This window comes from Musa acuminata, chromosome BXJ1-3 (genome assembly GCF_036884655.1).
Source record: "Musa acuminata AAA Group cultivar baxijiao chromosome BXJ1-3, Cavendish_Baxijiao_AAA, whole genome shotgun sequence".
Classification (NCBI taxonomy): Eukaryota; Viridiplantae; Streptophyta; class Magnoliopsida; order Zingiberales; family Musaceae; genus Musa; species Musa acuminata.
The window spans coordinates 45,267,413-45,288,044 of record NC_088329.1 but is presented as its reverse complement, the minus strand read 5'-3'; the positions used below and the strand labels follow the sequence as shown (position 1 = coordinate 45,288,044).

The window sequence follows — 20,632 nt, the reverse complement described above, 5'->3', positions numbered from 1 at the left end:
GCTTTCACATATATATATATATATATATATAATATAATATAATATATATATATATATACGCGCGCGATGAGCCATCGATTCCTTGCTTGCCTTAGAGAAGAGATGAGACAACAGCAACACGTGAGTTAACAGCCGGTGTTTCGCGGACTCACGTGCCGACCAAACCCAACCCTCGCGGCTTTCGAGTGCGCTCGCACATCGAGATCCGGAGAAAAGGAGGAGAAGAGGAAGAAGAGGTAGATCGAAAATCGACGCCATGTCGTGGCTAGCGAGGTCTTTCGCGAGCACGCTGATGGCCGATCGCCATGATGGCGAGACGGATGTGACGCAGAGGGCGGAGTCGGCGTCGTCGCCTAGTCCCCGTGAAGGAGAGGACGGCGACCCCAGCCGCGGCGTCAAGGAAGATCTCTCCGAGATCACCGAAGCCCTGTCCCGCCGATTCCGCGGCGTTGCCTCCTTCCTGGCCCCTCCCCCCTCCTCCGCCGCCTCCGGCGGCGACGCTGACCCGGTCGAGGACTCCGATGCCCTCGCATTCGCTGGATTCCGGAGCGACCTTGCCGAGATCGGCGGCAGATTCAGGTCCGGGATCTCCAGGCTCTCCAGCTCCAAGGCGGTATCGGAGTTCTCCAAGATCGCGTCCACGTTCCTCCCGTTGGGACCCGGGGAAGGGGAGGATTGGGATGCAGAGGACGAAGAAGGATCGGAGAGCAAGTACCGCACTAATGCTATTGGCGTCACGGAGGAGGTGATGGCCTTCGTTAGGAACATCTCCATGCATCCGGAGACCTGGTTGGATTTCCCCTTGTTGCCCGATGACGAAGAATCTGATGGTTTGTCTTCCTTTCTTGCTGCCTCATTGACCTAATATAGATTTAACTGGTATTGTTTTCTATTCCCAATTTCTTTTGTACAATCTTTCAGTCATTTAGTAACCAGATATGATTGTTTACGCCATCTAATAGTTAAAATTTGTTGATGAATTTAATATTGGTGTCTGTAATGTTTCACAAAAACCTTATCCTGTGGGATCTACTAACAGAAAATACTAGGGGAACTTATTTGCATGGATCGAACCATGACGGTCTCACCTGTTGTTTTCCATCAGATCCAATAGAGTAAAATTTTAATTGCACTTTCAATTCTGTTGTGTCCATCCACAGAAATGCAGTTAGACATTTACGGTGAATGCTGTTCGTCGAGGCTGAAACCTTGGGTCTTGACGTGTTGTAGCAGAAATTAATATGAGGGACTCATAGTTTCTTCTTAAAATTCCCACTTCTCCTCTTTGACTTGATAGAAATTGAATTAGGTCTAGATACTATTTCAACTAACTTTTTTGCTTCATGAAGTAATAGGAAGTTACTACAGAACAGGATAACATTTTTTTTTTCTTTTTTGTACATTTTGGCTTGATCTGCCTTTCGCAATTGAGAATGAGAAAAGATTCTAGATTCTGCTAGTAATGTTTAATTCTTTATAATTTCACGTGATGAAGAGTATTCACCAGGAAAGTTGATGTGGAATGGCTCTTGAAAGGTAATATAGATTTCTGATGTGCACCTATTTTAAAAACGGATACTATAATCATGATAGATAAAGTCTAAGATATTCTTTTGTCACTACCTAATTCTAATTTCTTGTCTGCATCAGCATTGTTCCCCGTGTATGCAAGCCTTCTTTCTGGGTACTTCCTGTCGACCAATACATAAACTGTTTATTTAACAACCTTGTTTTGTCTCGTATTGCACTTAGATGTCTTCTAAAATATCTGACCCTTTTTTATTTCTTAAAATTATTAAATTGTGAGCTTTTTAAGAACCAATCTAGTCATATTCAACATATTAGATGCACTACTAAATAACTTCGGTCATTTCAGCTTATAAATCTGTTGATTGTTACAGCTGAAGGGTTTTTATGCTAATTCAAGTTTTACTACATACCAAAAAAAGTCTTTTTCTATGTTGTAATAATTGTAAATGAATTATTCTTAAGATCCCTTTCTTTGGATCACAGAGGAAATTTAACTATGTTCGTTGTCTTTAGTTTTTACGTCTATGAACCAGGGGGAAGGATATCCCAATTTCACTTCGTCATCCCTATCACTGATATGATATTGATAGATATGCCCATGGCCTTATTCCCTCAATATAATTAAGTTCTGGACTTCGGGCTACATCAAAAGATCTTGTCCATTCAGACAACATGTTCAAATGATTACATTTTGCTACCAAGTTCAATCTCTGAACCGTTTTGGCAAGAATGTCTGTGCAATATAGCCAAATACCATGGCAATGTAGGTTAACTAATTCACCTACTCTAATTCCTCAAGCAAGGAAACTTATGCATAGTGGCTTCATCTTTTTTAGTTATACACTTTATTTTATGGGATTGACAGGAAAGTTTAAAGCATTAGGAGTGTATATCATATTACTCTGAGACCAAACTAGATCCAAAATAGTACTGTTAGCTTAGATCAAGCACTATAATGTATAATCAAATCATATATGCATAATTTTATGTTTCACATGGTGATCAACAAAATCATAGTGGGCATCTTGAGAGTTTGTACTGCTTAGGAAGTAGCCTGCCTGACTGGAAGTAACATCGATAGGACCTTCTTTTAGCTCAGCTAGCTTAATGTGGTTTTTGAATAGCATGTTTACTTCTATATTACTTTGTTTCATGACCATTGCGTATCTTCTTTACCACTTTTTTATAAGGCTCTATGTACTTTGAGAACTTTAAGAGGCATAAAATTGCATCTTTTACTCTTTTTCTTCAGGAAGTGATCAATGGAGAGGTGGTACAGTACTTCCTCATAGACTTGACAATCACTTATAGTGCTTGCCATTTAATTTATAACTTTTTTATGCCTTTACAGAATTCTGAAAAGTTGTAATCTATTGAATTTATATTTGCCTTTGAAGTTGTTGCTTATTGAAGTTCTGAATTTCTAATATGATTTTCGTGTTGGTTCATATTTATGTTCTTTCTGGGCTTGTTTCTTTGAGAATGGGCAGTCATCACTTATGGACAACTTTCTTCTAGCTTGTTTGGCTTTTTATATTTATCTCATTTCCCAGATTTTGACATGTCTGATGCCCAACAAGAACATGCATTGGCTGTCGAAAGACTTGCACCAAGATTAGCTGCTTTAAGGATTGAACTTTGCCCAAGTCATATGAGTGAGGGCTGCTTTTGGAAAATTTATTTTGTCCTTTTGCACCCTAGACTCAGTAAGCATGATGCCGAACTGCTCTCAACACCTCAGGTCTGTTATCTTGCTCAAAGCTGTTCTCTTTGACCGTTTTACTTAATAACTCGCCATCAGTATGCTTTTTGGTATATAGAACTTCAAAGGAAATGCCCTGGTAAAATGACTTCTTCTGATGTAAGTTTGGCTCAGATTCTAGGTTTAGATGCCTAAACATGATTGCTGAAAAATGAAAATTTTGGTGAGCTAGCATTTAGGCCTTCCATGAATTTCTTTGAAGTCTTCGAATTGCAGAAACAAATATGTACTCACCTAGTGTTGGTTGTAACATTTGCTACCAATCTTCAATTTCTAGTTTCATTCTTGAAATGATTTGCATTCAGAGATCATAATCATAGTAAAATAGATTGTGATTTAACATTAATGATTAATTATAAACTATTACGATCAGTGGACTGGGTGAAATCGTCAAAGCAAGGTACATCATGCATCATTGGTCTGCACAAAGTCCTTCTTTGTCTGACATATATACCTCACCTTTTATAGCTCGCATGGATCCACAAGGATTTCTGTTAGTGCCTTGTCTTGACAGCTGATGCTAACACAACTCTATGCTTTGTAACAACATTGAAATACTTGGAGCAACCGGGCAATCAAGTAGCATATGGACCTTCATATGAAGATGCTATCAACATTCTTATGCTAGAAAAAAATAAAAAGACTTGGATAAGTTACGGCATTAGCCCCACTTATCATCTTGGGATCTACTTACCCAGTTTTGAGTACAAGTGACAAAGAGATGTAATGATAGGATCATTGGGCTGTTGAGATGTGAGAATTGGAGCCCTTCTATTATCTATATATTGTAGAGTATTCTAACTCCCTTAGACCATATGTCTTTTGCAATTTATGAATTCAAGTCTTAAGTTTTTGTTTACAAAGGTACGCTTTGTGGAGTTTTGGATTTTTACCAAAAGAGACAAGGAAGCATAGACATTATATATATGTATATATGTATATACATATATGTATATGTATATACGTATACATATATACACATTAAATTAATACAAATGGTACATAGGTCCTAAAAATGATTGTACTACCTGGCATGTGTTAAGATGTATCCAGTAACTGTTGGTTGCCAACATGGAAACAGCATGGATGCGATGAGTATTTTGAATTATCTTAGGAAATATTTTAAATCAAGATTAAGCTTAGGTAATGTTAGTACAGTTTGAATAATTATTGTTTCAATGGTGGAATTGATAAGATTTGGTTTATACATGTGGTTCACAGGATTCTTTCCCCCTGAATGAATTTGTAAAAGTCTACAATTTACCGACATACTTAACTTCAAAAGTTGGAGTAACATGTTTGCATCCACTTCCAGACTTTGCCATCAAAGCTGTTGAAAATTGTTAGGTCTAAATGATCCATTCTATCTTTGTGCAGGTTGCGGAAGCCAGAGCATTGCTGTTCCAGAAGTTGCAGAATCAAGATATTGCAGAAGCAGAGAGGCCTGAAGTTGATGTTTCCAACAGGAAAATAGACGATACCTCAGTTCAATCCGAAGTGAAGGTCACAGAACTAAAGGATTTGTATGAAACTTCACCATCCCAAGCAAAGGAAGTTATTTCTGTGCCAATCACCGACCCCGTGACAGAAAAACACCCAATCCAAACAACTGAGGTAGAAGTCATTGATAAGTCTGTCATCGAAGAAGAGCCACCAAGACAGCTGCAGAAGGATCACAGTGATGCATCAAAGGTCTCCATTGAGAGGTTCGACGAGGATGGGGATGATTGGTTGGAAGATGAAACAGAAGAAATGGGCATCTCAGGAAGCACCAGCATTCCTATAGGCAATGACGAGGACGTCTCGTTTAGTGATCTAGAGGAAGAGGACGATAGAAGTGCACCAAAGGCCCTCAAAAAATGAGGGTTCAGGACTAAGATGATTTGGCAGTCTGGTACTATGTGGATGTACTTGTTCTCTGTCCCTTGATGAGAATTTTATGGTGTATGTTGGACTGCAATTTATCTGTTGGCATTTTGCGATTGTAGTGTAGATATATATATATAACCCACTGGTTCTTTCCCCTTGTAAAGTGTCAAATGTGCCATTCTGAAAACTACTGCTGCTGTCATGATGTAATGTAAAACGGTATTAGGTTTGTCCTAATCAAGGGGTTCAATTTCATGATATGATATGAAGACATGTTGTAATATCCTTGTTTTATCTACTCATCGAACTATTTCTTTGCTGATCTTAATGTGTATATGATATCGAGAGTCAATAATCAGAAATGAAAATTGCAAACAGTCACTTGGCAATATGAGCAAGAACAAGTCACGACATGGGCCTTAAGGCCCATATATGCTAAGGCAGCTTTGGGCTCAATAGCCTCCCTCCGGTAAATCTATGGCTCCGGCCCACTTCATTCCACCCTTTTCTTCGTGGCCGCGAAAGCATGCCCTCCCTCCTAAGCTTTCCGCGTTCCCCACCGCTCTCTCTCTCTCCTTGCCGCCGACGCCCATGGTGAAGATCTCAGTCGACATCCGCTTTCGCTCCTCCACGCCGGAGATCCGGCAGGAGAGCGGCACTGGAGGGTCCAGGACAACCGTATCTCGGGAGCCCGGTCCCCGGCGTCGTCTTTGCCTACCGTAAAACCCTCACGTCTGCCGTCGTTGCCACCTTTTTGATGCCTCTTACCCTATATCTGCTGCTTCTTGTTTTCCTCAGATTTCGTCTTCGACCTGAGCTACGGTAACTCGGTGGTCTACGATCTCCTCATCAAGTCATCATCCAAGCCGCCGTCGACCTCCTATTGATCGAGGATATGATCCTGTCAAACAGGTAAACATCAGTTTCAATAGACCAAAAAAAATCTTTAGATGTATCTCCGTATTGTAAATGATGAGTTGTTTAATCATCAAGCTGCAGCAAATAAGTTAGTATTCTTGATGGGCCAAAGCCCAATTGAACTGGTGCTTCTTCCTCCCCTCTTCTGCGAGCCCAACGTGACGGAACCCTAGGAGGCCGCCCCTTCAGCCAACCTTCGATCTCAATCGGCGGTGATGATGTCCTCCTCGGTGGCGTCACCCGGTTCGAGAACTCCCCGGGCTTCCTCAAATTTCGTGACTCGGGCTCAGCGCCAATTCCGAACCCTATTCCTCTTCCTAATTCGGTGATTCTGAGCAAAGCATTCGCGTTTCTGTCATGTGGGTCGTTGGAGGTTCAGCCGTGGGTTGCCTATTCTTGATTTCGGGTGGTTGCGGACGGCCTGCCCTTTTCCCGCAGGTTTAGCAAGTCGTTTTCTCAGTTGTCTGAGGGTCCATGAAATGATGTTTTGGCAGGGTTATTTTGAGCGCCTACTTTCTTGTAGGTAATGAGGACGATGGAAGAGAAGCCGATGGTTCCTCCAACGCGGGATTCAGTTCTTGGGCGTTTGGCAGTCCTGTAAGTATCGTTTCCTATCTGAAAGCTCTTTAAATGATTTAATAGCGAGTAGCTCATGGAGTGGTTTGTGTTGTTCTTCATAGATTAGATGCAATCTCTGGACAAACCATATTTCTGAAGAATTTGAGGAGAGGGATCTCTGAATGAATTTGTTAATCTTTAGAGATTTAGGAACATTTTTCATGAGATTGACTTAAGCAGTCGTCTTCCTATAAATGAAGTCTGTCAGATAGTTCATGTGCTAATTGAGATTGTCGGCCGCTAAAAGATTGGAAAACCGGCTTCAAACTTGCACAAGTCGTCTATATGTAATGTAGTAGCAATATATGTTGACTCCAATGTCTTGTAACTCAGCATAAGTTGCACTAAGTATGTTCTGTGTTTATTTCAAGTCTACTAGGCTCAATACAGCATAAGATAGCAATCGGTTTGGACTTTGGTCTGCAGTGACCGCTAAGAAGAATAATGGTTAGCTTATTTTCTCTAGGGGACTTCTATACTCTTCAGATTCTTCCACAGAATCATGTTAAAATCAATTGCAATGAAGAGTTACTATGTTGATTGACCGATGACCATGCCAGTGCTTTGCATTAAAGTGCCAGGTTTCTCTGTTCTTTAATCTGTTTGATATCAGTTTATTTCTTCCTTTAAGAAAGTGAACACCAAAGCTACAAGAATTTTGGAGGTTGCTTCATCTATGAGTTTAGACTATAACCATTAAAGTAAATATTTTTGCATGCAATCTAGCTATTAGATTTAGTGCAGGCCCATCTCTTTCTTAGGTCCTAGGTTTACTTTTATTTGGATGCAACATCAACTTTAGAGTATTGGCATCGGGTTGATAGCTCATTATAGAGGTTATATGTAGTCTTCTGTGGAGTCATTTTGATCTTGTGATGCACTTCATAGCTAATTCTTTGTTGGCAGCAATGGAAATGACAATGATATGTCAATAACATAAAATTGTTGTAATAGTAAGATAATATGAAGCTAATAATCCAAATTCCTGTCAAATTCATCTCTGAGTTTCTGAGAATTATTCCAAAAGAAATCCTAATAGGATGATTTTATTTCTTGTTCTCTTTCAATTTTTTTCAGTAACTTTTTTCTTGTGTTCCCTTTGTAAATGGTCTCTGGAGAGTACTTATATACCGTCTTCCTGATGTGTTATCCAGGATTGCAATATCAGGTCATTATTGTGCCATCTAAATTCATGTTGACAGCCATCAGAAATACTCGATTGCATGGAGCTTTTTTAATTTCAATCGCCTTCTGAGAAAACGGAACAAGCAGAATGATGTCTACAAGTGTGGAGAGCCTACTTGGAACATTTTGAGGTAATTATTCTATTTTGGTTATTTTGTTCAATAAGCTGCTTTAGAAAAAAAATAATATTGATAATATTTTAGCTTAAATTAATATTTTACTGCTCATAAGTGCAATTGAGTTTCATTGTTATGTATATGTTTTGCCATATTGTTATCAACACCCAAGCTTGATTGAAGTCTCCAACTCGGTCACAAAAGATGAAATTTGATGAAGAATGATTGAAATATGTTGCGTGATCTTTTCAAATATAATACAGTTCAAAAGATGAATTGGGTTGGAAACTTGTGCATGCATAGTTTTCTTTAGTATGTTTCTTTATTCTAGTCAACTGAGAACATTAATTCTTGCAAATTAAAATAGTTATGAGAGGCTTGAAAATGGTGTACTAATGTGTATTTCAACAGATAGGACAGGTTCATAGATGATGATATTCTTGGGTGGGTATGTGTGGCAAGTGGTCGTCGCCGATCCAGCTTATTATTTTCTTTTATAAAATAAACGAATAAGTTAAGTTAAGAAATAATTTTACTCAACTCGTCATATGCTTTGACTTGAAACTCTTGTGAATAGAACAAGAAGGTTTAGTGTCGCCCGCAGCCCCAACCAATATGGTTTTGTAGCTTAGTGCCACATTGTTGGTTTTTCAGTAGATTTCTCATGTAATTGAAACTTAAGGAAGAGGTGGCCTCTGCAATGCTTTATTTGTTGAATCTCTCTCTCTCTCTCTCTCTCTTTGTCTTTTTCTATGGAACAACTTGATTTATCTAAATCATCTGAACTGTCGATCACATCTAGGATTCTTACCCCTTTTTTTTTTTGTGATAAACTTCGTAGGTGTCCTTGTTTGGAGAGAGCAGGGCACATTGACTTTCCAAAATCTGACTTCTCCTATTCGCTAGGATAAGTTAGTTATCCAGCCAACTTCATTGAGAACTTCACAGCTAAATCACATCACTCTTTGCAATGATAGTCAACTGTACAATCTGAGGGGGGGAGTTCATCAAAGTAGATCCTTGAAGAAGGATCTGCCTGCAGTTGGATGCCCATCGGCGTTGTTGGTGTTGCAGCATCTTGTCAGCTGTCAGTTCACGGTGGACGACGAGAAGCTGCAGGTAGGTAGTAGGGAGTCTCTGGACTCGTCTCTCCTGCCGCTGCCGAGATTGCATGAAAGACCTCGCACCAAAGTTAAAGCCTAGCCTTCGTGTAGGTCGCCATGGGATTCTCTCCACACCGAGCCTGGGCTCTGCTTGGGAGGACTCTGCCTGATGGTAGCTGTCATTCTGTCAATCTAGCTCCAGTGTGACCCTTCAAGAACGTCCATAGTGGTTTGGTTTTGGTGCATCATCGTTACAGTTCACGCCTTGATCTCCACTGATAGGTGCAACATCATCGCCATCCTGAGTCTTGTATAAGATGATTATTCACTTGATGGCCAAGACCTTGGTTGCAATGATTGCATGTAACGGAGTCCATCTGTGGACTGTTATGTGTATATAATTTTTATATTACTCTTTTTTTTTGTACTCAATTGATTGTACATTCTTGTGTGTTTAGATTCAAAAGTTTATATGAGTAAAATATTTGTGTATCCATTATTACATTACAAACTGGGAAATACAAAGAGAATGTTTAAATCTCGTTGTTATTCTCTGATCATTAATTAATGCTCTGATTGGCTAATCTCTCTCTCTCTCTATGTGATTTTGTTTCCATCTGTGTTTTAGTAACTCTTTTTGTCATCTAGTCATGTTATTTATATACCCCAAAGCATCATCTGCTTTCTATCTTAGCTTCTTTTTGTTCCAAATTGATGTTTGCTCGCTCGTTTGGTTGCTGTCTCAGTTCCATCAGATCATGCCATGACATCATATCCTTAGCTGCTACTTGTTTGGGTTACATCCCTTCCTAGGCTAGGCTGCAGTGGCCTCTGGGGAGAGATCTTCCGGGACCCCACGATGCACCCGGAAGTGACGCAGGGTCATTTCCGCCCTAACTGAGGCTTTCGTCTCATGCACACAAAAGGTTGGTCTGCATGTCTTCATGCATCACTCCATCATCTTAGTCATTTCTGCTGCTTCACTATGCACCTTAAATGAGAGAGAGAGAGGCCTGTCTGCCATTAAAAAGATGTCTTTACGTAGAAGAACATATACTGATATACAAAAGGAAGCTTACTGTTAGATGTTGTCAAGTGGGATTCTGGATCCAAATTTCGATCAAATGGAGGCCGAGAACCAAGAAGGCTTGATTGAAGGAGCAAGGCCCACGAGCGAGCGAGAGAGAGAGAGAGACAGAGATAGATACATAGATCCGAAGGCATTGCAGTATTTAGTGTGAGTCGCCATGGTGGCAGAACCAAGGTCCCACACTAGATCACAACTTAGATTCACCGAATGTCCTGACCACTAGCATTTCTTCAGTCAGATGGCGGACTTGAAGGCCTAGATATCTGCATACAAGAAAAACGAAAAAGAGAATATGGTAAAGCAAACATCTTTGCAGCTTTACCTGCAGTGAGGCCCTAAAGACAACAATTTGGGCATTGAAGGCTCTGTCCTCAATCCAGGCTTCTTTAATCACAAAAGAACAGATGGAAATGTGGAGGCACGCTCACACCCATTTGAACTTTGAGAAGGACCCCAACGAGCGAGAGGACTGATGCAAGGACCACAAGCAGCAGCCCTGACACTGTAGATATAGCCCTTGTGGCCATTGTTCAGTTTGGGTGTTTGTCTTAATGTCTTCCCACCCTCCTGTGCTTGGCTTGGCTTTATTACCTCTCCCCACTGTTGGTGGGGAGACCCATGCAGGACTCCTTGAGGCCCCCCATGTCTGTCTCCTCTTTCCCATCACACATCGATAATGAGGGCAGGTGCCTAAACAGGGGACCAAGCACCTAAAGATGATGACTTGACCATTATATCTTTACTTCTATGAGCATATGGGATGGAAGCAACCACAGAAGTGCATCAAAGGTGATGAGGACATTGACATTTCAGTGCATAATCTCACATGTTTTTAGAGAGAGAGAGAACTTGAAACTTGGGTCCGGGCAGGAAGATGGCATGATGCAGAGAGTCAGTATGAGGCTATAGTGAGAACTTTAATTGGGATTTGGAGTTTACTGGAAAGTGGAATGTCATGTGAGCTTGCGTCTCTCTCTCATTGACTTGTCTTACGCACCGGGCTGTTGTCACCTCCATTCGGTTGCTATTCAAATAGGCCTCCTTGCTCTGTACCTTTAGGCTAACTGCTATTCTTGTAGGGGATCTTGCTTGGATTTTGTTTAGATTTCTTGTTTCCCTTGTGAAAGATAAGCACCACAATAAATAGCATTGTTATTGTGCAGTGGCAGCAGCTTGCACAAAACCAGCTTTAGCTTCTCCTAATGTTTCTTTTCTTAGTTTGCGCAATAAGAGCACAATAAGTGGAGTGAAAGAGTCCTGTGATACACTATTGTGTTCAGTACTTAAACATAAGAGATTGCTAGGCGTCTCTTCTTTTTTCATTAGCAACGCTAATTCAAGCCTTTTCGTTTAAAAGAGCACATTGATGTTATGCTGAAGGCCGGAATATCCCTAATAAAACAAATCTTGCAGATAAGTTTTACTTCATTATGTAGCAGTATGGTCTCAAACATTATTGGTTGCTCGTTTTTATTCAACTAAGATAAAGTTGGAGAGCATGAGCAGGTGCCTTATGAATTGTCAAAGTCATTAGTTTGGACTGTAGTATCTTGGTACTAAATTCCACTTTATCATTTCACGGTAAGGGGGGACAGATGGGTTCGTCCTTTTTGGCTGATGGTTGGAGCTCCCACATAGCTTCTCCTTTATTATTATTATTATTTTTGGGTTTTATACCTCACCACCACTGACCTTTGTCTCTTGAGCTTTTTAACTGGCCTAGTTCATTGGTGTTCCTTTCCTCTGAAACCACTGTATCAAGTGAGGCTGTTGCTTTCCTCGAGGGTGGTGATGTACCACATCTCCTCAGACCTTAAATGTCCAGGCCTAAGCGTTCCATCCAAAGAAGGAAATGGCCGAGCCTGTGCTTTGTATCCTCCCTCGGGCATGACACAGAATGAGAGACAATCTCTTCTGCTCTGTGAAAGCTAAATGTTGCTATAGAATGATTAAGTTTGCGCATGCTCAGGGACAGTGCAAAAGGAGGAGGGGAGACCACACCTATCAACTTTGGCAAAGTAGCACACACATAGAGTTGTTGGGGTAAATGACTTTTTGGTAGGTTGAATGAAAAGCTTTACAGACATACATGAAGAGAGTAAGATTATGTTAACAGAGAAGAAGCATGGAGCCAGAAAATGATACACTTACTGGACACGGGTAGAAGATGGATTTAGTCCATCTCAGTAGTAGTGTGTCTGGTGCCAGAAGATGTCGATAGTAATAAACAGGGAAATGTGTCAACCAGTTACTTCTCCATCCTGTTTGCCCTTCCATCATCTGCTTTACCTGTAGATAAGACAGGAGATAAGTATGCTAACCTTTACACTGACAGTCTTTTATATCTTTCATCTGCAAACCTTCTGCGCAATGGCATCACCAATGCCAATGCCACTATGTTGTCCTCACTCCTCAGTCCTCTGTGCCTGCTCACGTGTAAGGAACAAGAACCACACGTGTGGATGCATGTGCCAACAGAGATTATTTATACACTCGCCTTGCCATTTACCCGAGGGCCCCTGTGAAAAGGGGCATCACAGACGGATCTCAATTAAAACCCTAGCTTTCTTGAACTTTCCAAGCCTGACAAGATTAAATAGCTGGTTAGCCGAGACAAGGGGCTCCCTCTTCCCTGGTCGTCCCATGCTATTATCCTCATAATAATCCCACCTTTGCCGGGCATGGCAGCTTCCAAAGCATTCTGTACTGGGGGAGCATATGTTTCACAGTTCAAATTAATGGTGTGCTTGAGCTTGTCTTGATTTACGTGTAAATATCATGTGGTTGACTTTTCGGAAGGAACCAACGCCGGATGGCTTTACCAGTAGGAGAGTGGAAGTCATCAAGCTCTAAACACCAGCTGCAGGGGACAACTGCGCCTGTTCCTTAGCACCCATTTGCTTGGCTGTTTATCTAGGTGGAAGTCTTTACTTATAATAACCTTGAGGAATATTTAGAGAGATTATACATCTTTTAGAATGCATGCATTTGTTATATAGCAGGAACTTTGAATCCTGCTAAAACACATTCTCATCCTGAAACCCTGGAAGAATTACTGATTACCAAGAAGAAACAAGAGTTTAGACTCGAGGCATATTTAGTCTGTCCAAGTTGCAAGAGGTTTAGTATTCTTCATTTGGAATGGATTATTCAGATATGTAGCAGGGCCAGATCTCTCTCGGGCTTAAATGGTATGAACAGTGCATTAATCATCCCGCTAAACTTGTTTACAACTAGTCTAACGAGCCCATTCCTCTGTGTTGGAAACTGTAGCTGTTGATGTTCGAGCATATCAAGCTTTCCACCGAGCCAGGAAAGAAGGATCCCCGAGTACCGCAGTTACTCTTAACCAGTAAATGATTGTCTCAAGAGATTAGCCTTATAATACATGCAGAATTTTCCACACTGAACAAAAGGTTTATGGCTAGTGATCGAATTATGCTCCTCTTTGTTCTTTATGGAACTAAGAAGACCAAAACCTCAGAGGTTAGCAGTGGCAGTCATGGCTGCTGACTCTCTCTGTCTCTCTCTGTTGTCTTTTCCTTTTTCCAACACTATGGTATTTTCAGATTTGAATTCTGAAAGCAAAGGCCTTATTTTCTGCAAGTTTCAGAAACAAAGGAGTCTTTCATACAAGCACATTACTGAAACAACATCACTGCTACGGATCACAGCCTCCTGCTTTGTGATCATGTCTATTGTCCTCCAACATTGAGGTATGTCATCTAGCACACATTACTTCTATTTCAGACTAGTTATGGACTCACAGTTTGCCTTGTTTTCATGTGGTATGTGTAGTTTGACTTGCATCCTCGGAAAGGGAGAGGAACTTGGACCGAAGGAAGCACGAGCGAAGAAGGACGACACCAATTAACCTCCACCATTTATCCCCTGCTAAAGGGGTTCGAAGGAGGCATGGAATGATGGGGACATTGCTCCAAGTTAGGAGGCATCATATTGGTGAATGCACTCATCATTGCAGTAATCAGAAAAGCGATGGGGAGAAGGATGACGGCCATTGATTTCTGTACGTTGAAACTCCCTTCCCCTCATTCCTCTTACCATTCTATCTTCATCCCATCTACTTTTTTTCTGATCCCAAATCATTCTCACTAGAAAATCTGTCTCCATGAACACCATGCACATCTGCATGCATAACAAAAAAGCCTTGATAGAAGCCACGGAATCTCCATAGCCTGCATAATAACATCACCATCCAACATGTAGCCTAGGGCCCAAGAAATCAATCAGGAAACAAAAGAGATGAGAACAATGCTCATTGCTTCCTTTTAAGAATTGTATTAGAAGCTCGATGGGACCTGGCAACTTGCATCCAAAAGTCCCAGGTGTAAATGTCTACCTAGTGCTGAAACCAGCTAAGGAGGAGGCATCATTAGGATGAACTTGTAGAATAATGTCATGTTATCACTCCTATGCAAGTAATTTAGTTCTGATAAGGATTGATGGAGATGACAGTATGATTTGCTTGATGTAATCCTGGACCAAACTTATCTTAAGATACTGTATTCTATAGAGATCTAAGTACATTGATGCTCTCCTATCCCAGAGAAGCTTTTCTTTCGTGCTTTTAGGCACTTCTCTCATCATTCCCGGAATACATCAAGCTTATCATGAAGACCCACATCTCACTTTATTTGGAAGCAGCTGTTGACTACAGGTACTACCTAAAGATACGTATGAGAAGTTCATTTGAATTCACTATACGTCAAAGTTGTATCTTTAGTATAAACTCCATCTCTCTCTCTCTCTCTCTGTTCTAATCTTTTTGTGACATTGAAGGAGGAAGGGAGAAGGAGCATGACAGGAGATTTGATCAGTAGCCTTGGATTGCACTGCAGACTGATGCAGAGATAGTACTGCTGTTCCGGAGTGACTGGTTGGACAGTTGTCCTCCCTTTCAATCTTTCTCGTAGACACGAGACTGTGCAAGTAGCAACCTTGTTTTGGCTACCATAGCAAATATCCTCCTCCTTGATTCCTACCACAAGGCAAGGAGATGGAAAGGGCCTCTTCTCCAGTGACAGCACCGCCATTAATTCTATTGCTTTCAAGGTTTCTACCCTGGCCAACTCTGCGAGTATGATGCTACCTTATCTCTGTGTCTCTTAACCAAAGTTTTAGCAGGGTTTAAGGATCAATAAGAAAAGCAGAGGGAGGTGGGGGAGGAAACAAAAGCCACAAGCATGGTCCTTCTCTGTACACAGATCCCTATGGCGTGCTGTGAGGTTGTATTGATCCAGTTTTTTGCTTAGTGGAGCTCCTTCCTTTTTCTAGTTTAAAGAGACTTGTAGTCTTCTCCTCCAGTGTCTCTCCTCTCCCCTGCAATGTCACCGCATATGGTGTCGGTAATGGGCGAGCTGATGATGTTTCGGCTATTTTCGTCATAAGATGTGTGGGTGTTCTCAGCAGTTCGATAGCTCATCCTTTCACAGGAGATGGTAGATGACTAGAGACATGCCCAATGTGAGGAGAAGATGAAATCCATGAACAACAGCAACTGGTTGGGTTTCTCTCTCTCCACTCGCATGAACATGGAGGTGTCTTCAGAGCCCCATCATCATCATCATCATAACCATCATGAGAGCCATCATCACCAAACACAAACAACCACTGCTGGTGTTTCTTCTGGAGTCCCATGCAGTCTCTTTCTATCTCCTCAGTTGAGCAGCACCGAGATCTGCTATGGAGGGGAAGGAGAGAATGGAGGACTCTATTCTCAGTTGCCTGTCATGCCACTCAAGTCTGATGGGTCTCTATGTATCATGGAAGCCCTCAGCAGATCGCAGCAACAAGGTCTGTCTCAAACCTTTTTTTTAATCTTTTCTTTGTCAAGCTCCTCCTTCCAACTTCCAAACAAGAGAGCTGTTTCCGGAAATGCCTGACATGGTTCTTTTCCGTTTTCTTCATTGTGAGGAAGGAATAGTGCCATCTCCGCCTCCAAAACTAGAAGATTTCTTAGGTGGTGGTCCAAATATGGGGGCCGATCACCACTGCGGGAACTATGACAGGGAAGCAATGGCGTTAAGCTTGGACAGCATGTACTACTACCAAAACTCGGAGACTCAAGGCAACGGAGCCCATTCTCTGGACGCTCTCCATGGGCAGCAGATCCAAGTGCAGCAGCATCATCAGCTCTTCTTGCAACCGTTGCAGGGAGGGATGTGCTCTGAACTCGCAAGCCATGATATGTATCAAGCACCGATGGAGGAGGGAACAATGGTGGAGGATGGCATTCCCAGTCTAAAAAATTGGGTGGCTAGGAACTATAACGCTTGCGACAGTGGACTGGGCGAGGAAGGTGGCATCGGCCCCAGTTCCATTGGAGCTGTTGGGTTTGGAGAGTTGCAGTCCCTGAGCTTGTCCATGAGCCCCGGGTCTCAGTCTAGCTGTGTGACGGCTCCAGCACAGGTTTCTTCTACCACCGAGCCCGTGGCCTTTGATACAACGAGGAAGATGAGGCCCGCAAAGGGATGCCAAAAGCAGCCAGTTCACAGGAAGTCCATCGATACATTTGGGCAGAGAACATCTCAATACAGAGGTGTTACTAGGTCAGTATTCCATGGCGCATTCCATTCCTATATATTTCTGGTCTTCCATTTCTATAGGATTTTGGCAACTTTGTATCTTCTTCTCCCTGAAGGTCTCCGTAGAGAAACATGTATTTGGTGGTATTTTTACCTCTATTAAAGAAAATGTATCACTTTGTTTCTATTGCGATCGTGTGACATGTGATTCCTGCATCAGGCACAGGTGGACAGGTAGATACGAAGCTCATCTTTGGGACAATAGCTGCAAGAAAGAAGGCCAGACAAGAAAAGGAAGGCAAGGTTAGTAGAACATACGAATCCAAGTCTCAAGATTCTCAATGAAACCATACTGTGTTCTTTACTACAAGAAAAGAAATTTTACTGCTAATGCTTGAGTTTTGAGTAAGCTTGACTGATGATTATATGAATCCTGGCTTGTCATGCTCCTGCCTTGGGAAATGCCATGGTTATGCTCTCCTACAGTTTATCTTGGTAGGCCTCTCATCTTTCATTTGGTTTCTTCCGATGTGCTACCACCAAGCACTATAACCTTGGCTTCTCCCAGGGGGTTATGACACGGAGGAGAAAGCTGCAAGAGCTTATGACTTGGCTGCATTGAAGTACTGGGGACCATCAACACACATCAACTTCCCTGTATGATTTATCAATCCGGGGAACCTTTTTTACACTTTGGATTACTAGCAATCTTGAGTGTTTGCTTACCGCGTTTCGTTGCAGCTGGAAAGTTATGGAGACGAGCTTGAAGAAATGAAGAACATGAGCAGGCAAGAATACGTCGCCCACTTGAGAAGGTAAAGCTCCTCTGATTTGTGTTGTACACCGGTATACATTTGTGTGTATAGTTCAGAAATCTAATCATTTTGCTAACTTATTGATTGCAGAAAAAGCAGTGGATTTTCACGAGGAGCATCTATATACCGAGGAGTAACGAGGTATAACCCCAATCTATCAGTAGAACTAGCCATGTATTTTGCTTAATCATTTGGTATTACTTAATACTGGCTTTCCGCAGGCATCACCAACATGGAAGATGGCAAGCTCGAATTGGCAGGGTTGCTGGAAACAAAGATCTTTATCTTGGAACTTTCAGTAAGCTCCTGTTTGGTGTTCGGTCATGTTTGATACCTTGCCTTGCTTCTAAATATGATGTTTTGAACCATCAAACGTGAAATCCTCTGGCCGCATGATTTCTTTTGCTTGTTAAGCATAGTTATACTCGTGCAAGGTGGATTCTCTTTGAAGCTTTCAGTTTATATCCGAGTCCTTGAGTCAAAAGCCAGACTTGGTGCATTATTCTTTCTGATGTATCAAGTAATCTGGAACCCTAATGTTCAACTCGGTATCAGATATCACTGCTGTCTCATGAGGCACTGCTACTTCTTCTCACGGTGTAGATTGAATTTTCAGGTACTCAGGAGGAAGCAGCTGAAGCATATGACATTGCTGCGATAAAATTTCGCGGGGTGAATGCTGTGACTAACTTCGATATAACAAGATACGATGTAGAGAAGATCATGGCAAGTAGTACGTTGCTTCCGGGAGAACTTGCCAGGAAACACAAGGCAATCGAAGCAGGAAAAGATGCTCCATCAGGAAAAAATCCTAGTCGAGACCCGACCGAAGAAAACAACACTGCTGGTTCTGGATGGAAGATGGTGCTCTACCAATCTGCCCAGCACAAACCGCCATCCACCGGATCTCATGCTCACGAACCGATGATCATGGGTGGTGAGTATCGGATCCCCATGACGTTCCCAGCGGCACTTCATGGCCTGATCGGAGTAGAAGCAGGGAGCTCGGTGCAAGGGGTCCATGATTCGGAGAAGATGAGCAATGCCCACTTATCAAACCAATCATCGCTGGTGACCAGCTTGGGCAGTTCCAGAGAAGGGAGTCCCGACCGGACCAGTCTCTCCATGATGTACGTCAATGCCTCAACCAAGTTCAATCCAATTCCGATGAGTTCATCGGCTCCACCGGCGCAGCCGAGGCCGACCATTGCCATGTCTCAAATGCCAGTATTTGCTGCATGGAATGATGTTTAAGCAGTCTCTCACGACGACAAAGCATGCAAAGTCCATGATGGAGTGACAGCAGAAAGCAAAGTTCACACCGGCTAAAGCGAGGAGATGCCCTTTTTTATTCCTTTCAGATGGTTTGGGAGCAGAGATTGGTGATGCATGATCTTTGTGGGATCAACCTTGCCTCACATGTCAGTGGCCTCTTTTGCACCTTTAACTTTGGGGCCTATATAGGTGGAGGGATTTTTGCAGGGAGTGGGCCAAAAGACAAAAACATGTCACTGTGTGAAATGATGTTTAGTTACTACTACTCTGATTTGGGGTCTTGCCAAGTACACATCATGAAAAGCAGCTCCATGCCTCAAAGCAATGCAGTTTTTATCTTTTTTGACCACCTTGTTGAGTGCAATCACTAACATTCTCCTTTGCTCTGCCTTACAACATTCTCCATTTCCTTTCTCCAAAGGCTGTATGTAGATTCTCGAATCATGGTGTGGAGAAGAAACCCAGCTGTGGCTGTAGCTGTGGCTGTGGCTGTGGTGTAGGGGTCTTTCTCGCATGGCATAGGATTCTGGGGGCTCTGCTAAGCCTCTTTATAAACAAGTGACATTTACTTTGTCACAGGTGACCAGCTTGAAGTACTCTCGAGGGTGGATTAAAAAGCTTAACAAGAAGACTTACTTGTCCATCGATGAGGCGACGAAACCTCTCGACGCAAGTTGGCATTCCACGGTCGATGATGCTGTTCTTGGTGTACTTTCTCTGTCGGAACTCTTGCTCTCTTCCGCTGCCTTCGTTGTTCTATTATTGCCGATTTGGTAATCGGAAACAAGGATCTCTCGACGTGTCGAGGATGAACCGAAGGAGGAGGCATTGATGTGGAAAGGGTTCCACGGTCTCCTCATGAAGCATCTGAGGCGAAGTACCGAGCGAACGCCATCTTCTTTGATTGACCGCGATCGACCACCGCACTGCAGGCGGACACCCTGTGGCCAGGCGACGGAGGAGAGAACCGTCCGTAATCTCTAACCATCCCTACGTACCAACTGATTCCCGTAATCTCTTTGTTGAGTATAATAAAAATTTAAATCTGACTCGATTGATAAAAATTCTTTTAGAAATAACTCTTAGAGAGAAGAATTTTAAAAGCGAGAATAGAAGATTTTTCGAATTTACCAACAGTTTATACATAGTTGCCACACTTAATCTAAGTCATTGTATGTATATTAATCAAGTGAGAAACATAAACTTCCTTCTCTCCCTTATTATATAATAAGGAAGACAATCCTAAACTTTTTTTTCTTCTTTTACGATAAGTAAAACAATCCTAAACTCTCTTATCTTCTTTTGTGACAACGAAGGACATCATATACTTCATTCCCTTCCTTCAAAGTATAAAACATATCCTAAACAAAAAAAAAGATAGAGGAATATCTCCTTTCTTGAACCACTCGATAGCTCATATTTAGAGATCTCGGATTGCTAACTTGAGCGTCGGAGGGACCGGGTCAGGAAACCTCCCCGACCTTGGTCTTCATGTAGGTACCACCTCGAGAGTACAATACTTTCACCTCATGAGCTCAACACCACCACTTTGAACAATTCTAGACATACGAATTTGGACCACATCGGGTTAACCAAGACATCAACGATATTTTCCCGTAGCATTTTGATGCTAGAAAGAAGGCTTGGTGTTGTAGGAATATCCGCTTATCAACCCTCTCAAAGAATGCTCCAATGATGAGGCCCCACCTCCAACCCATAACACTTTTACTAAGGGGGGCAATCGTCATCCTTCTCGTATGTAGATATATATGCCATGGTGGGAAGACCCGAGATCTGCTATGGCGG

At 42.1% G+C, this 20,632-nt stretch overlaps 2 protein-coding genes across 2 annotated transcripts; both read left to right on the top strand.

The window, feature by feature from the left end:
- The first annotated feature begins 91 nt into the window (after positions 1-91).
- Positions 92-5,444, top strand: LOC135634706 (uncharacterized). Its single transcript, XM_065145234.1, has 3 exons — positions 92-830; positions 3,084-3,271; positions 4,670-5,444. Exons 1-3 carry the CDS (start codon positions 257-259, stop codon positions 5,153-5,155), a joined length of 1,248 nt encoding a protein of 415 aa, XP_065001306.1. The 5' UTR covers positions 92-256; the 3' UTR covers positions 5,156-5,444.
- A 105-nt stretch (positions 5,445-5,549) lies between these two features.
- On the top strand, positions 5,550-19,175 carry LOC135634709 (AP2-like ethylene-responsive transcription factor CRL5). Its single transcript, XM_065145247.1, has 19 exons — positions 5,550-5,880; positions 5,960-6,073; positions 6,161-6,517; positions 6,603-6,676; positions 7,852-8,013; positions 9,848-13,382; positions 13,465-13,677; positions 13,805-13,907; positions 13,990-14,869; positions 14,992-15,264; positions 15,337-16,005; positions 16,130-16,760; positions 16,957-17,039; positions 17,223-17,231; positions 17,305-17,393; positions 17,478-17,551; positions 17,642-17,692; positions 17,773-17,849; positions 18,168-19,175. Exons 11-19 carry the CDS (start codon positions 15,687-15,689, stop codon positions 18,803-18,805), a joined length of 1,971 nt encoding a protein of 656 aa, XP_065001319.1. The 5' UTR covers positions 5,550-5,880; positions 5,960-6,073; positions 6,161-6,517; positions 6,603-6,676; positions 7,852-8,013; positions 9,848-13,382; positions 13,465-13,677; positions 13,805-13,907; positions 13,990-14,869; positions 14,992-15,264; positions 15,337-15,686; the 3' UTR covers positions 18,806-19,175.
- The last annotated feature ends 1,457 nt before the right edge of the window (positions 19,176-20,632 follow it).